This window comes from Heterodontus francisci, chromosome 11, assembly GCF_036365525.1.
Source record: "Heterodontus francisci isolate sHetFra1 chromosome 11, sHetFra1.hap1, whole genome shotgun sequence".
Classification (NCBI taxonomy): Eukaryota; Metazoa; Chordata; class Chondrichthyes; order Heterodontiformes; family Heterodontidae; genus Heterodontus; species Heterodontus francisci.
The window spans coordinates 85,012,698-85,031,109 of NC_090381.1; the positions used below are offsets into that span (position 1 = coordinate 85,012,698).

General features: G+C 43.6%; 1 protein-coding gene across 6 annotated transcripts in view; it reads left to right on the forward strand.

Annotated features, from left to right (window-relative positions):
- The first annotated feature begins 357 nt into the window (after window positions 1-357).
- rubcn (rubicon autophagy regulator) overlaps window positions 358-18,412 on the forward strand; it is a 79,340-nt gene continuing 61,285 nt past the window's right edge. For 4 of the 6 annotated variants that reach the window (XM_068042381.1, XM_068042382.1, XM_068042384.1 and 1 more), the window contains exons 1-3: window positions 358-575; window positions 6,735-6,888; window positions 14,697-14,777. In XM_068042381.1, coding sequence (XP_067898482.1) covers window positions 508-575; window positions 6,735-6,888; window positions 14,697-14,777 — 303 coding nt within the window. In that variant the 5' untranslated portion in view covers window positions 358-507. Of the gene's footprint in view, window positions 576-6,734; window positions 6,889-12,469; window positions 12,548-14,696; window positions 14,778-18,412 lie in introns of those variants that run through there. The other 2 variants (XM_068042383.1, XM_068042385.1) reach the window with 2 other exon arrangements.

An 18,412-nucleotide genomic window follows, 5' to 3' on the forward strand; every position in this document is an offset into this window, starting at 1 on the left:
ATTGGGGGGGTGTTTTGGGGGTGGGGGGGTTTGGTGTATTGGGGGGGTGTTTTGGGGGTGGGGGGGTTTGGTGTATTGGGGGGTGTTTTGGGGGTGGGGGGGTTTGGTGTATTGGGGGGGTGTTTTGGGGGTGGGGGGGTTTGGTGTATTGGGGGGGTGTTTTGGGGGTGGGGGGGTTTGGTGTATTGTGGGGGTGTTTTGGGGGTGGGGGGGTTTGGTGTATTGGGGGGGTGTTTTGGGGGTCGGGGGTTTGGTGTATTTGGCTGTGACGGGGCGGGGCCTAGCGTGACATCACGTGTTGTGAAGGGAGGTGGAGGCTGGAGAGAGCGCGAGAGGAGGAGGGGGCGGGGAGACAGTTTAGGCCGGGGAGAGGTTGTGGGTATAGCCTTTAGAGGCTGCTTGAGCGGATACGGTATTGACAACTGCCGGGAAGGGTACTTGGGAAGTCGGGGAGAGAGAGTCGGTATCTCCGGGAATGCCCGGGGAGAGGCCGAGGCTGTTGGAGACATGTTTTCGACATGGAGAGAGAGTAACTGGCACCCCGATATGGAGAACGCAGAGGCGGACGAGTGCAGGTACCGGCCCGAGTCCTGGCTTTAGCTTCTTGTAACGGGCAGCACCTGGGAAATCCCCTCCTCAGTCACGTTTTACAAACCTTGCATATTACTCAGTCTCCGGGTTATAATTTTTAGTGATGCCTTCTCAAGGGCAATTAGGGATGGGCAACAAATGCTGGCCTTGCCAGCGACGCCCACATCCCATTAGCGAATACAAAAAAGTAACTGACTTTACTTCATCTCTAGATTATAATTTACTCAGTAACAGGAACTGCTGTAATGACAGGTGCTTCCACAGCAAACCTGACCCTCTGCTTGGGCTACAGAAAGGCTCAGAGCAGTTGTCCAGATGGGCAAGCCGCAGATTTCCATAACATAATGTATTCTCTAGTAACCTTTGCTGAAATGTGAGACTGAATTTTGCATATTATGAGATTTATGTGGGCATAAACATGAGGATATTTGGATTTTTAAATTTTTAGATCAGTAAATAATTTCGAGATGCAGTTTCACCAACTTAAGGCTAGAAGGGCAGATAGGTATTGGTGTCTAGTTTGAATCCTTTAAGAGGTAGACTGAGGACACATATGATTATTCATTCAATCTGTTAATGCCTTGAATGGGTTTGGGAGGTTTTCACAAGCCACCATTCAAAATGATCCGACTTATCATGTATTTTGGAAGTATTCTTTTATGTATTATGAATGGTGACCTCCAAGGAAAGGGATGTTAGTGCTAGAGAACGGAATTTTTTTAATTTCAGCACCACTCCCTTGACCTTGCTACAATCATATGCCCCATCCACAGCCTCGGAAGAGCACCGTCTTGCACCATTTGTGGCATTTTTTTTCCATTTCCCAATCCAGGCATCCTGCTCTGTTTGTGAGATTGAATTAACAGAAGCATACTGTTATTGACAATGTTGATTTGTCTTGAAAAAATTGAATACTGTTGTATGAATTGAGCAGTTTTAATAAAATGAGGTTTTCTGCACTAATTCAATTCATAGAATTTAAATTATAGACATTTTGAAATAAGAGGTACAGACTACAGTGCCGAATTAGGAATAGTTTTGTGCTGCAGGCCCAGGCCCACTAGAAACTAAGATGAGGCTGCCCAAATTTATTTTGTAAGATCTTTACAGCCAGCAAAACGTTTTATCTGATTAGTCTGGGCACAATTTGAACCTGTGTTCTAGAGGAGAAAGGTCAGTATCTAACTCACTATAGCACCCTGTTACATGTTTTCTTTCCTTTCAAAAAGATTTTCTCTGTTGTTTAGGATCTTTTTGAGCTGCGCACCAACTGTGACTGATAGCACGGCTAATTTATTCCTAGGCCAGTTCTGCTGATGTTTTGCAACTGAGTGGTCTTGTGTGGTCAGGCAATCTGATTTTTCCCTGTCCATACATTGGAAACTGAATGCTGTTGGGGGATTGTGGAGAGGATCCCACATCCCAACTTGGTGGTGCTGCACTGCCGAGTGATCTTTTCTAATTGTGATTTTCTTGTTGCATGCCAGTTTATTTGCACCAACTGGTACTGCTGTTCCGCCACATCGAATTGAAGTCCTGCCACATCTGCACAGCTCTCACCAGTTAAGCACAGAATGTTATTGTCAGATCGGGTAATTGCCCATTCCTCTTTGTCCAGCGTTTGTCTTTTGACAAAATGGAAGCTTTTTTAAAAAACAAGGGTAGGGCAGGGTATCGGATCAAAATGTGATCTAGTGACTTGTGTCGTTTGTTACCAACTTCTTTGCGGAATACCCATCTTATTCAGATTACATTTTGTGTGCTAATATATTTACTGTGGTTATTTACTGAGCTGAAGCATGTTTCTCTATTATAATCTAATTCTTGCCAGTCGTTTGCTAGAGAGAATGGATGTAGCTAGATTAAATGTGTGCACATTGCTGTGCCTTGTTCATACTGGTGACTCCTCAACATAAATTATTTTTCTCTTATGGTCCTTTGTTCTGAGGTTGGCATATTGAGAGCCCAGGGTAGCTCAGCACCACTCATCCCTTTCCTGTACAAGCTGCAGCTTTTTCTGCTGTTACTGGTGCTAATTCCCTGACTGCTTGCATGATTGGTTGTACTCCCTTTATTATAGGGGTGGCTATTAGTAAGAATTCACTAATGCAGGTGATAAAGCTTTTTTTTAAACTATTGAGGACATTACATATCCTTCAAAGGTACCTTCTCCTTTACCACCAGTGTATTCTAGAACCTCAACCTCTTCTTTATTTATATACTGCCACTTAGTGACATTGTCCAGAAGCAGGGATCAGGTTTATATATATGCTGATCACAAGTAGCTTTACCTTTCTACTTTCTCTTGATTTCAAGGTTATTACTTGATCCTCCAATTGACTGTCTAACATAAAAACAGAAAATGCTGGAAATACTCAGTTTTGTGAATGGGAAATCGTATTTGACTAATTTATTAGAGTTCTTTGAGGAAGTAACAAGCAACGTGGATAAAGGGGAACCTGTGGATGTTTTGTTCTTGGATTGCCAGAAGGCATTTGACAAGGTGGCACATCAAAGGTTATGAAACAAAATAAGAGCTCATGGTGTAGAGGGGAGCATATTAACATGGATAAAGCTAACAGGAAACAGAGAGTAGGCATAAATGGGTCATTTTCAGGTTGGCAAGTTGTAACTAGTGGAGTGCCAAAGGGATCAGTGTTGGGGCCTCAACGATTTACAATTTATATCAATGACCTGGATGAAGGGACGGAATGTACAGTTGCTAAATTTGCTGATGACACAAAGATATTAGGAGAGTAACTTGTGAAGAGGATATAAGGAGTCTGTAAAGGGATATAGATATGTTAAGTGAGTGGACAAAGGTTTGGCTGATAGATTATAATGTGGGAAAGTATGAACTTGTTCACTTTGGCCAGAAAAATAGAAAAGCAACATATTTTAAATGGAGAGATTGCAGAACTCTGTGGTTCAGAGGGTTCTGGGTGTCCTAGTATACGAAACACAAAAAGTTAGTATGCAGGTACAGCAAGTGATTGGGAAAGTAAATGCAATGTCACTTATTGCAAGGGAATGGAATATTAAAGTAGAGATGTTTTGCTACAGTTATACAAGGCATTGGTGAGACCACATCTGGAGTATTTTGTACAATGTTGGTCTCCTTACTTAAGAAAGGAAAGAATTGCATTGGAACCAGTTCAGTGGAGGTTCACTTGATTTATTGCTGGGATGAGAGGATTATCTTATGAGGAAAGGCTGGACAGATTGGGTCTGTATTGGAATTAGAAGGATGAGAGCTGATCTTATTGAGACATATAAGATCCTGAGGGGACTTGACAGGGTGGATGTTGAAAGAAAGTCTCCTCTTGTGGATGAGACTAAAACTAACGGGCACAGTTTAAAAATAAGGGGTTTCCCATTTAAGACCGAGATGAGGAAATTTTTTTCTATCAGAGGGTCGTGAGTCTGTGGACCTCTCTTCCCTGGAGAGCAGTGGAGGCAGGGTCGTTGAATGTTTTTAGGACAGAGGTAGACAGATTCTTGACAAACAAGGGAGTTGAAGGGTATCGGGGGTAGGCAGGAGTCCACAAACAGACCAGCCTTGATCTTGTAGAATGACGGAGCAGATGCGAGGGGCCGAGTAGCCTCTAGTTCGTATGTTCATAGGTCTGGCAGCATCTTTGAGGAGAGAAACAGCGTTAATGTTTCAGGTCTGTGACCTTTCATCAGGACTGCCTGTCAAACATCTAGACTTAGATGCGTTTAAATTTCTTCCAGTTTAATGGAGATAAAACTGAAGCCATCCTTTTTGACTGCTTTCAGCTTTTACATTTTTCTCTTCCTGAAGTACATCAGCTTCTCTGACTGACACCTCACACTGAGCCCAAAGTGCAAAATGCGGACAGGAAACAAAGTAGGGATAAATGGGTCTTTTTCAGAATGGCAGGCAGTGACTAGTGGGATACCACAGGGATCGGTGCTAGGACCCCAGCTATTCACAATGTATATTAATGATTTAAATGAGGGAACTAAATGTAACATCTCCAAATTTGCAGATGACACAAAACTGGGTGGGGGGGGTGAGTTGTGAGGAGGATGCAGAGAGGCTTCAGGGTGCTTTGGACAAGTTAAGTGAGTGGGCTAATGCATGGCAGATGCAGTATAATGTGGATAAATGTGAGGTTATCCACTTTGGTAGCAGAAACAGGAAGGCAGATTATTATCTGAACGGCTATAAACTGAGAGGGGAAAAGGCAGCGAGACCTGGGTGTTCTCGTACACCAGTCGCTGAAGGTAAGCATGCAGGTGCCACAGGCGGTAAAAAAGGCAAGTGGTATGTTGGCCTTCATAGCGAGAGGATTCGAGTACAGAAGCAGGGATATCTTATGCAATTATACAGGGCCTTGGTGAGGCCTCACCTGGAATATTGTGTGCATTTTTGGTCTCCTTATCTGAGGCAGGATGTTCTTGCTATAGAGGGAGTGCAGCGAAGGTTTACCAGACTGATTCCTGGGATGGCGGGACTGAGGTATGAGGAGAGATTGAGTCGGTTAGGATTATATTCACTGGAGTTCAGACGTGTGAGGGGGGAGCTCATAGAAATCTATAAAATTCTAACAGGACTTGACAGGGTAGATGCAGGAAGGATGTTTCCGATGGTGGGGAGGTCCAGAACCAGGGGTCATAGTCTAAGGATATGGGGTAAACCTTTCAGGACTGAGATGAGGAGAAATTTCTTCACCCAGAGAGTGGTGAGCCTGTGGAATTCGCTACCACAGAAAGCAGCTGAGGCCAAAATATTGTATGTTTTCAAAACGGAGTTAGATATACCTCTTGGGTCTAAAGGGATCAAAGGGTATGGGGTGAAAGCGGGAACAGGCTACTGATCAACCATGATCATCATGAATGGCAGAGCAGGCTTGAAGGGCCGAATGGCCTACTCCTGCTCCTATTTCCTGTGTTTCTATGTTGATAGATGCAGAATCAGGTTTTCTTCGCCACATCTATTCCCTTGTCTAAACTGTTGTCTTCACCTTTGCCGTAACCTGTTCCCTGCTGCTGCTGAATCTATTGATGCATTTATCGCTTGAAACCCGACCTCTCTTAGGCCCTCCTAGCAGGCCTCCCAGCTTCTACTCTCTATAACTTGCAATTAATTCAAAATACTGCCACCTGCATTCTTCCTTGCTCAAAGTCTTGTACTTTTATAGTCCCAATATTGGCCATGCTTTCTTGCCTCACTGTGCTCTTTTGTTAATTTTGAAATCCTTGCCCTTATTCAAATTCTCTATAGCCTTACTCCTCCATATTTCAGTAACTTGCATCAGGCCTATGTTACTGCTTGCACACTTCACTCCTCTGTCACTTTTGTATTCCTTGCTCCCTGTCCTCTTCCATCCACCATTGGTGGCCATTCTTTCAGCCACCATGCTATTGCTTTTTGGAATTCTCTTCCAAAATTTCTCCGTTCTACTTCCTACCTCCTTGCTTTCAAAAGCCTCCTCAATTCTCTGTCGCAAGTCTTTTGGTTCCTAATTCCATTCTTCCCTGCCGCCCTGTGTCTTTTTATCTTCTGCTCTGGTAAGTCTTCTGATGCCTGATTTTCAATGTGCGGAATAGTATATAAATTCAAATTGCTGTAGATACAGGTTTTATCGTGGCTTGCGTATTTATATACACGGCTCGAGGGGCTGAATTGCCTACTCCTCCTTGTTCTTATATACACAATCCATGTGTTGAGTTCGATTTGCTAGCTGGCCTGCGACTTGCAGTAATATAAATGGACTGTTCAGGCAATTATCTGAAATGAGTGAAGTTCATTTTAGGGAATGGTCCTCATTTAAAGGAACCAAAATGCCTTCTCTTAGATGGCTCTATTTTCAAGGTTGGTTTAATGGCTGTTTATTTTGAATCCCTCTCCACACCATGCACTACTTCTGGCTGTTAAACTGATGCATTCTTTACACGCAAGGTCATTAGAGGAGTTGATTAGCGACTGTTGACCATACAGTATAATGAACTTTTTATTTTGCACAACGTAGTATGCCATCATTTGTTGTAATAGAAAGTGACCTGGGCAATGGGGCCAAGAACAACTGAATTTTGAAGCACGTGTTCTTAAATGAGGTTATCTAGCCTAAGTCTTAAGTTCGTCATATGTCTTTTGCTTTTTCAATCTACTGCAGGCAAGAGCATTGGAAGCTCCTGGGACGACTGAAGACTACTGTAGAGGGGCTCCTGTCAACAAACAACCCCAATGTCTGGTCAAAGTATGGAGGATTGGAGCGACTCTGTAAGGACATGAACAACATTATGTGTCATGGACTCCTAGAGGACGAGGTCTGGTTATTGTATTTTCCTCTTGCAGTAGGGTGGAGAGCTTGCTACGATTAAAGCTTAATGACTTTTATTTATAGTAGCAAACAGAACTTGAGTCCATGAATTATTTAGCCATTGTAATCAAGAATTCCAAAGAAACTAAATTATCATACTTTTTGGTTCTCACTCCACACATTCCATTGAACAGACTAGATTGGTGAAGGAGTTTTGGTTAATAGTAACCTTTACAAATGGATTCAGTTTGTTTGAGCCATGGGAGAAAGTAACTCAAATATGAAAGGGCTTTTTCTTTTACGATCGATGTGAGAGACTGCAGCAGATTAAGTAATTTTTTTTGGTTGCACATTATGATTAATGCTCCTTTGTGATCGTTTTCTGAGGTTAGTAATTTGCACAGTTACTATGGTAACAAACAAGGAAATGGCAGAGACTTTGAACAAGTATTTTGCATCTTTCTTCACAGTAGAGGACATAAAAAGCATCCCAAGAATAGTAGAAATCAAGAGGCAAAAGGGAGGGAGGAACTTGAAACAATCATGATGACTGGAGAAAAAGTACTAGGAAAACTAATGGGACTAAAGGCTGACAAGTTCCATGGACCTGATGGCCTGCATGCTAGGGTCTTAAAAGAAGTGGCTGCAGGGATAGTGGATACATTGGTTGTAATCTTCCAAAATTCCACTGTTGTTTGTGATATACATTAATGATTTGGAGGAAAGTATAGGTGGACTGATTAGCAAATTTGCAGACGACACTAAGATTGGTGGAGTAGCAGATAGTGAAGGGGACTGTCAGAGAATACAGCAGAATATAGATAGATTGGAGAGTTGGGCAGAGAAATGGCAGATGGAGTTCAATCAGGGCAAATGCGAGGTGATCCAATTCAAGAGTGAACTATACAGTAAATGGAAAAGTCCTGGGGAAAATTGATGTCCAGAGAGATTTGGGTGTTCAGGTCCACTGTTCCCTGAAGGTGGCAACGCAGGTAAATAGAGTGGTCAAGAAGGCATACGGCATGCTTTCCTTCATCGGACGGGGTATTGAGTACAAGAGTTGGCAGGTCATGTTACAGTTGTATAGGACTTTGGTTCGGCCACATTTGGAATACTGCGTACAGTTCTGGTCGCCACATTATCAAAAGGATGTGGATGCTTTGGAGAGGGTGCAGAGGAGGTTCACCAGGATGTTGCCTGGTATGGAGGGCGCTAGCTATGAAGAGAGGTTGAGCAGATTAGGATTATTTTCATTAGAAAGACGGAGGTTGAGGGGGGACCTGATTGAGGTGTACAAAATCATGAGAGGTATAGACAGGGTGGATAGCGAGAGGCTTTTTCCCAGAGTGGGGGTTTCAATTACTAGAGGACACGAGTTCAAAGTGAAAGGGGAAAAGTTTAGGGGGGATATGCGTGGAAAGTTCTTTACGCAGAGGGTGGTGGGCACCTGGAACGCATTGCCAGCGGAGGTGGTAGATGCGGGCACGATGGAGTCTTTTAAGATGTATCTAGACAGATACATGAATGGGCAGGAAGAAAAGAGATACAGAACCTTAGAAAATAGGCGACATGTTTAGAGAGAGGATCTGGATCGGCGCAGGCTTGGAGGGCCGAAGGGCCTGTTTCTGTGCTGTAATTATCTTTTGTTCTTTTGTTTTTTTGTTTATTCCAGCGGATTGGCAAACTGCAAATGCAACACCCCATTCAAGAAAAGAGAGAGACAGAAAGCAGGAAACTATAGGCCTGTTAGCCTAACATCTGTCATAGGGAAAATACTGGAATCTGTTAAGGAGGTAGATGCAGGACATTTACAAAATTATAATGCAGTCAGGCAGTCAGCATGGTTTTATGAATGGGAAATCATGTTTGACAAACTTATTACAGTTTTTTGAGGATGTAACAAGCAGCTTGGATAAAGGAGAACCAGTGGATGCAGTGCATTTGGATTTCCAAAAGGCATTCGGTAAGGTGCCACATAAAAGGTTACTGCACAATATAAGAGCTTATGGTATTGGGCGTAATATATTAGCATGGATAGAGGATTGGCTGACTGACAGGAAGCAGAATTGGGATAAATGGGGCACTTTCAAGTTGGCAAATTATAACTACTGAAGTGCCACAGGGATCAGTGTTGGGGCCTCAGTATTTGCAATCTGTATTAACGACTTAGACAAAGGGACCAAGTGTATTGTACCTAAATTTGCTGATGATACAAAAATAGGTCAGAAAGCAAGGTGTGAGGAGGGCACAGCATGTCTCCAAAGAGTTAAGTGAGTGGGCAAAAAAGTTGGCAGATGAAGTATAATTTGGGAAAATGTGAGGTTGTCCACTTTGCCAGGAAGAATAGAAAAGCAGAATATTTAAATGGAGAGAGACTGCAAAATGCTGTGGTACAGAGGGATCTGGGTGTCATTGTACATGAATCACAAAAAGTCAGGATGCAGGTGCAGCAAGAAATTAGGAAGGCAAATGGAATGTTGGCATTTATTGCAAAGGGGATGGAATATAAAAGTAGGGAAGTCTTGCTACAACTGTACAGGGCGTTGGTGAGACTGCACCTAGAGTGTACTGTTTTGGTCCCCTTTCTTAAGGAAGGATATACTTGCATTGGAAGCAGTTCAGAGAAGGTTCACTAGGCTGATTCCTGGTATGAAGGGGTTGTCTTATGAGGAAAGGTTGGGCCTATACTCATTGGTGTTTCGAAGAATGAGAGGTGATCTTATTGAAGCACATAAGATTCTGAGGGGGCTTGACAGAGTGGGTGCTTACAGGATGTTTCCCCTCATGGGGGAATCTAGAACTAGGGGACATAGTTTCAAAATAAAGGGTCTCCCATTTAAGACGGATATGAGGAGTAATTTCTTCTTTGAAGTTGCTAATCTTTGGAATTCTCTACTCCCAGAAAGCAGTGGAGGCTGGATCATTGAATCACTTCAAGGCTAAGTTAGACAGATTTTTGATCTGCAAGGGAGTATAGGGATATGGGGGGACTGGCAGTAAAGTGGAGTTAAGGGTTCAATCAGATTATCCAAGATCTTATTGAATGGCGCAGCAGGCTTGAGGGGCCAAATGGCTTACACCTCCTAATTCTTATGATTGCATTTAATAACTCAAACTTTTGCAATTGGGTTGTAACTTGCATCTTGTAGCACTATACAACTGGGCCTTGCTGATTTGATTATGCTCCTATGTAGTTTTTAACATCTGATGGAGTGTCGTTATGTTATTGCAAAACTCCACAGAACAATTTTACAAATGATTTAAAAGGTTTTTTTTACTGCTGTTACGGCCAGGTGAGGAGGGGCTCACAGTCGCCCCTTTTGCCCATCCTCTTATTTGACCGCATCAGGGTTTATTCCTTTTTAAACAGTGGTTGTACTTACCACCTCTGAGTGTTTTACCTTTTACGTTTTAATTTGATCGTGAAAGAACCAGTTGGGCAAGTTTTAAGTTTAAACAAGAAAAAGGTAAGTTGATTACACTTAAAACTCTAACCCTGATCTAAAAATAATTTAAAAAAATACGCTGCACATTCACGCACGCATTTACACGAGGATCACACACACGCACAAATAGATTACATGGTGGAAGCTAGGTTTTTTGGTTGGATTAGAGTCCAGAATAAATAAAACTTAAATGCACAGTCTGTGGACTTGGATGATTTGCTGATCTTCCGGCTGAAGCTGCACTCTTGAACTTTTCAGCTGGTCAGAGTGCACTTAGTAGCTGGCCCACTTGTCTCAGGGTTTTCTTGGAGGCAGACTTGTAGGTGGCTCTTTTCCCTTGGTCTCTGTAGCAATCTGTAGGCTTGCAGGGTCCACAGTCGCAGACAGTTTTCAAACTTGATGTTTTCTGGAGAGGGAGAGAGAAAAGGGAGGCACACAGCCTTTTTTGCTGCTGCACACTCAGTTATTGTTTGTCTCTTGTGTGCAACAAAACTCCCAGTTTTACACAGCCTGGGGAGACAGTCACATGGTTCTCTCAATCCCTGTTGTTTCTAATGAGGTCCAAACTTTAAAACCCAAAACCCCTCTCAGGTGGTGCTGCCAGTGTTTATCCCCTGGAAGGACATCTCCACTCATGAATGTCTCAAGATGGCTTTGAATGTTCCGCTAATAAGGGTGATCTGGATAATCTACTTAGTTGGCCAAAGCATTGTCCTGGCTGGGCTTCTTGTTAGACTTGTGTCTCCAATTTGATGTTCTGGAATGTGAGGTGTTTCGGATGCAAATGGTTGTTAGTTTTTTAAAAAATTAACTGTAGGATTTTATTCCCATTCTAAGGTTAATGTAAGTTTCCAGCCGATGAATTGATATCCCATTTGGGATATTGTGTTTTCTTGACAACTGCACATGATTTGGCTCAACTGAATCCAGAATGAAACCAGAGTTTAGGTTTTGCTTTGGACTATACTCATGATGCACTAAAGCTTTTCTTTCTTCTCTTTATCTTTTTCGTCACAACCTAACACAAAAATTTGAAAACTTGTCTGATTATGTTTCAGAGTAAGAATTGTGTAAAAGACCTGCTAGGATGATCTATCAGTTTTTCCTTCAACTACTGTTACTAGTTTCTTAGAGAGAGTTCAAAGAAAATTTCCAGGTCCTTCTCTGTGAGGAGGGGGCTTCATTGTATTTTGCAACTTGACTAGGTTTCCATGAACTCAATAGTCTTACTACTGGGTGTACTATATCATGGAAGCAATATTTTTACTCAAGTTGTTTGGTTTGTACAACATACTGGAAATGTGTTAAAATTCTGTAGCAGGTTAAAGTGTAAATTTAAATTCAACACCTTTGTCAGAAACTTCTAGTGGTAGCCCACAGATGGTGACAGTAACTGGAATTGAGTTAAGACTATTTGAGCTTACATTGTTTATCTAAACTTAACTTTCCTGACATAAATTGGAATAGATTTTGACGAGGATCCCATTGGATAAAGCACCATGTTCTGGTGCATTGTGCTTGGACAAAGGAGGAAGGTGTTTTTATGTCACTGAGCTTCAAATTAAATTTTTTTGCTGTGTAACTCTGTGCTGAGCTGTTTTGGGATGAGGTGGTCCTGTGAATTTTCCCTTCCCTGTCAAAAGGATTTTTGAGGCTCCAAAAGAAATATTGCTATAAATTTATAAATATCCTTCAATACATAGAACTCACAATCAGTGTCAGTGAGAATAAAAGTTTCCTTTATTTTTTGTGGTAACCTGTTGAAACTAATTAACGTGGGTATGCTGCAAGACTATGATATAATAATTAAGAGGTGTAGATGATCTGAGCAACTAAATTGTGTATCATTCTATTTGAAAGTCTAATAACTGGCTCCATGGCTATGTTATGTGAGTGCAACTGCAGTACTGTTGCACTATATGACTCATACTGCAGATGTGGGGGGTTTTTACTTACTGTTTAAAATAACAGTATGTCAGATGGCTCCTTACCACACTCTATTCAAGCGAGCTATTTTTCCTTCCTCTTGGGAATTAGCAGCTTCACCCGTATATGCACAGCTCAAATCAGGAACTTGAAGAAAATGATTGACACAAATCCATATGTCGTGATATGGTATATTAGACTTTTAACAAAGTGTGGAGTCTTTTAGTTTTGTATTCCTGTTGCTTTGATTGCTGTTTGTTGGAGCCACTGCATTTATTGTGACAGAAGAAAACAGTATGTATTTTACCAGAATTGTTTTTTAATTCATTCATGTGATGTGGGCATCACTGGCTAGCACAGCATTTATTGCTCATCCCTAATTTCCCTTGAGAAGGTGGTGGTGAGCCGCCTTCTTGAACCGCTGCAGTCCATAAGGGGTAGGTACACCCACAGTGCTGTTAGAAAGGGAGTTCCAGGATTTTGACCCAGCGACAGTGAAGGAATGGCAATATAATTCCAAGTCAGGATGGTGTGTGGCTTGGAGGGAAACTTGCAGGTGGTGGTCCCATGCAATTGCTGCCCTTGTCCTTCTAGGTGGTAGAGGTCGTGGGTTTGGAAGGTGCTGTCTAAGGAGCCTTGGTGCATTGCTGCAGTGCAACTTGTAGATGTGTCAGTGGTGGAGAGAGTGAATGTTTGTGGATGGGGTGGCAATCAAGCAGGCTGCTTTGTCCTGGATGGTGTCGAGCTTCTTGAGTGTTGTTGGAGCTGCACCCATCCAGGCAAATGGAGAGTATTCCATCGCCCTCCTGACTTGTGCCTTGTAGATAGTGGACAGGCTTTGGGGAGTCAGGAGGTGAGTTACGCGCTGCAGGATTCCTAGCCTCTGACCTGCTCTTGGAGCCACAGTATTTATATGGCTACTCCAGTTCCGTTTCTGGTCAATGGTAGCCCCTAGGATGTTGATAGTGGGGGATTCAGCGATCGTAATGCCATTGAATGTCATGGGGAGATGATTAGATTCTCTCTTGTTGGAGATGGTCATTGCCTGGCACTTGTGTGGCGCAAATGTTACTTGCCACTTATCAGCCCAAACCTGAATATTGTCCAGGTCTTGTTGCATTTCTACACGTACTGCTTCAGTCTCTGAGGAGTCACGAATGGTGTTGAACATTGTGCAGTCAATATTCATTATTTTAAGTGTATTTGACTATGGGCTTATGTAACAAAATGCCAAGCAGTGGACAAAAATAGGCATAGATAAAGAAGGATCTTTTGTAGAATATATTTGATTCTGTACTCTGCACACCATACGAACTAGGAGCAGAAGTATGCCTTTCGAAACTGCTCCACCGTTCAATAAGATCATGGCTTATCTGTTTCTGTCTCGAATTCCACACTCCCATCTACCCCCGATAATCTTTTATTCCCTTTCCTAACAAGAGTAGGTTAAGTCTGTATTTGTAGGGCGGCGCAGTGGTTAGCACCGCAGCCTCACAGCTCCAGCGACCCGGGTTCAATTCTGGGTACTGCCTGTGTGGGGTTTGCAAGTTCTCCCTGTGTCTGCGTGGGTTTTCTCCGGGTGCTCCGGTTTCCTCCCACAAGCCAAAAGACTTGCAGGTTGATAGGTAAATTGGCCATTATAAATTGCCACTAGTATAGGGAGGTGGTAGGGAAATGTAGGGACAGGTGGGGATGTGGTAGGAATATGGGATTAGTGTAGGATTAGTATAAATGGGTGGTTGATGGTCGGCACAGACTCGGTGGGCCGAAGGGCCTTTTTCAGTGCTGTATCTCTAAACTAAACTAAACATAATTTTGTGCGAGCTGCAAGGCAGTTATTGATACGTCACTTGTTGACATATTATTGTGCTTAGATGAGAATTAAGGTATTTTAAGGCTGTGTGCGAAGATAAGTAAGTACTTAACAACTTTCAGGGTTTGCTTTTGGAGTAAGGTTGCCATTGTGACTAGAGGACTGCTACCCAACCCGAACCCGACGGCATGTGTCGGGGTCGGATTGGGTCCAGCTCTTGGGCTCGGGTCGGGGCGTGTCTGGGTTGTGCTTGGGTTGAGTCAGACCGGACACACATGGTAAGTGCTCTGCAGACAAGTATTAAAAATAAAAAACTTACCTGAGCTGGGAGTCGGGGATGAAACTGAGTCTGCGCAGTGAGAGTGCTGCTTCGTGGAGCTTCCCAGTCGGCAGGTAAGTTAAGGGTTGGTCGGGGCGGGTTCGGGTTAGGTCGGGCTCGGGACAAAATCAGAGGGACTCGGGCCAGGTCGGGTTCGGGTCGGGTTCTTTTTTCCGCACCTGAGCAGGCCTCTAATTATGACTGCTAGTAATTGAGGATGAATCTAAGAGAAACTAAATGTCAAGAGTAGACTGTTAATGTTAGAGTTCAGTATGTAAATGTTTAATTATGATACTTTTCCAATTAAACAGGTATATTCACAACATAAAGATTACTGGCCATTTGTGAAAGATGTCCACTGGGTTCACACTCACCTTGCTCATATTGAGCAGGTAAGCCAGAGAGACTTGTATACTATTATTGTTAGTATAAAATATTGACTGTTTTGATGCTTGATCTATTTATTTTTATTTAGAGATACAGCACTGAAACAGACCCTTCGGCCCACCGAGTCTGTGCCGACCAACAACCACCCATTTATACTAATCCTACATTAACCCCATATTCCCTACCACATCCCCACCATTCTCCTACCACCTACCTCCACTAGGGGCAATTTATCATGGCCAATTTACCTATCAACCTGCAAGTCTTTGGCTGTGGGAGGAAGCCGGAGCACCCGGTGGAAACCCACACGGTCACAGGGAGAACTGTTCATTGTGCTTAATCCTTTGACTACTCCAGTGGGATTGTTTTACAGACAAATAAGCTTTCACTTTCTCATGTTTCTCTGTTAATTTGTTTTTTTTATTGCTATGATTTCTTGTTTTGATAGCTGCCGAAGCAAATTAGCACTTAGTCTTGAAATGTATTGTAGATTTTCATGCGCTCTTTGTCAATGTATTGACAAATATGACTCAATTGTAGTATTTCCCACTTTGCAGGCAGTTTTATAGTAAAATGTACCAATACCTCCCTTTTTCAATGAACATAATTGTTTTAATCCTTCAACTTTTGAAACGTTCTCGTGGTCCTTCAAATTCAGGTGTACTATCTTGCTATATGGAGCTAAATGATGCAGGGAGATGCCGTTGGTCGGGTGTTTTTCTTATTTCTGTGCTGGCTCACAGAAAGTTGGTTGGTTTTTGGAAAGAAGTTGGCTTTGAAAGCAGCTGGACTCAGGAGCAGAAAGGCCATCAGGAACCAGAAGTGTAAGGCCCAGGCTCAAGCTGGGAAATCCAGATTCATGAGGTGTTGACAGAGAGTGGGAGGTTGCCTTGCCGAAAGCTAGAGGGAGAATCCCCAGGAAAATCTCATACCTCAAAAATTAGCTGGCAAACTAAGGAAAATCAAAGTGAATTCCCAAAAGCTGTGGTACACTTTGGATTGGTCCCAGGAGAACTGAACAAACCGCCAAGATCCTGTAAAGTATAAGGGAACACTTGGGGTGGAAGTAAAGGTCAAGGTCAAATTTTTTTTTTAATTCATTCATGGGATGTGGGCGTCGCTGGTGAGGCCAGCACTTATTTCCCATCCCTAATTACCCTTGAGAAGGTAGTGGTGAGCTGCCTTCTTGAACCGCTGCAGTCCATGTGGGGTAGGTACACCCACAGTGCTGTTAGGAAGGGAGTTCCAGGATTTTGACCCAGCGACAGTGAAGGAACGGCGATATAGTTCCAAGTCAGGATGGTGTGTGACTTGGAGGGGAACTTGCAGGTGGTGGTGTTCCCATGTATTTGCTGCCCTTGTCCTTCTAGTTGGTAGAGGTCGTGGGTTTGGAAGGTGCTGTCTAAGGAGCCTTGGTGCATTGCTGCAGTGCATCTTGTAGATGGTACACACTGCTGCCACTGTGCGTCGGTGGTGGAGGGGGTGAATGTTTGTAGATGGGGTGCCAATCAAGCAGGCTGCTTTGTCCTGGATGGTGTCAAACTTCTTTAGTGTTGTTGGAGCTGCACCCATCCAGGCAAGTGGAGAGTATTCCATCACCCTCCTGACTTGTGCCTTGTAGATGGTGGACAGGCTTTGAGGAGTCAGGAGGTGAGTTACTCGCCTCAGGATTCCTAGCCTCTGACCTGCTCTTGGAGCCACGGTATTTATATGGCTACTCCAGTTCAGTTTCTGGTCAATGGTAGCCCCTAGGATGTTGATAGTGGGGGATTCAGTGATGGTAATGCCGTTGAATGTCAAGGGGAAATGGTTAGATACTCTCTTGTTGGAGATGGTCATTGCCTGGCACTTGTGTGGCGCGAATGTTACTTGCCATTTATCAGCCCAAGCCTGGATATTGTCCAGGTCTTGCTGCATTTCTACATGGACTGCTTCAGTATCTGAGGAGTCACGAATGGTGTTGAACATTGTGCAATCGTCAGCGAACATCCCCACTTCTGACCTTATGATTGAAGGAAGGTCATTGATGAAGCAGCTGAAGATTGTTGGGCCTAGGACACTACCCTGAGGAACTCCTGCAGTGATGTCCTGGAGCTCAGATGATTGACCTCCAACAACCACAACCATCTTCCTTTGCGCTAGGTATGACTCCAGCCAGCGGAGGGTTTTCCCCCTGATTCCCATTGACCTCAGTTTTGCTAGGGCTCCTTGATGCCATACTCTGTCAAATGCTGCCTTGATGTCAAGGGCAGTCACTCTCACCTCACCTCTTTAGTTCAGCTCTTTTGTCCATGTTTGAACCAAGGCTGTAATGAGGTCAGGAGCTGAGTGGCCCTGGCGGAACCCAAACTGAGCGTCACTGAGCAGGTTGTTGCTCAGCAAGTGCTGCTTGATGGCACTGTTGATGACACCTTCCATCACTTTTCCATCACTTTACTGATGATTGAGAGTAGGCTAATAGGGCGGCAGTTGGCCGGGTTGGATTTGTCCTGCTTTTTGTGTACAGGACATACCTGGGCAATTTTCCACATTGCCGGGTAGATGCCAGTGTTGTAGCTGTACTGGAACAGCTTGGCTAGGGGCGCTGCAAGTTCTGGAGCACAGGTCTTCAGCACTATTGCCGGAATATTGTCAGGGCCCATAGCTTTTGCAGTATCCAGTGCCTTCAGTCATTTCTTGATATCACGTGGAGTGAATCGAATTGGCTGATGTCTGGCATCTGTGATGCGGGGGACTTCAGGAGGAGGCCGAGATGGATCATCAACTCGGCACTTCTGGCTGAAGATTGTTGCAAATGCTTCAGCCTTATCTTTTGCACTGATGTGCTGGGCTCCCCCATCATTGAGGATGGGGATATTTGTGGAGCCACCTCGTCCAGTTAGTTGTTTAATTGTCCACCACCATTCTCGGCTGAATGTGGCAGAACTGCAGAGCTTAGATCTGATCCTTTGGTTATGGGATCGCTTAGCTCTGTCTATCCCATGCTGCTTATGCAGTTTGGCATGCACGTAGTCCTGGGTTGTAGCTTCACCAGGTTGACACCTCATTTTGAGGTATGCCTGGTGCTGCTCCTGTCATGCCCTCCTGCACTCTTCATTGAACCAGGGTTGGTCTCCTGGCTTGAGTGGGGGATATGCCGGGCCATGAGGTGTGTTCTGTTGCGGTTTAAGAGTTTTTAAATATATGTCTTCATGTTCTGTTAAGATTTTAAGTTTAAAGTATGTATTTTAAATTATAGTGTCAAGTTAATAGTGTATTTTGCTTTGTTAAACTGTGGTGCACTGAAGTTTTTTGTTTAAAACGTGAAATGTCATGGCGAGATTCTTATAGTAATAACTGCGAGTTTGAATTTCTTTTTTAAAAAGTTACTGGTCTGTAATGGGATCCTTCTTTTTCTTTTGGGCCTCCTTATCTCGAGAGACAATGGATACGCGCCTGGAGGTGGTCAGTGGTTTGTGAAGCAGCGCCTGGAGTGGCTATAAAGGCCAATTCTGGAGTGACAGGCTCTTCCACAGGTGCTGCAGAGAAATTTGTTTGTCGGGGCTGTTACACAGTTGGCTCTCCCCTTGCGCCTCTGTCTTTTTTCCTGCCAACTACTAAGTCTCTTCGACTCGCCACAATTTAGCCCTGTCTTTATGGC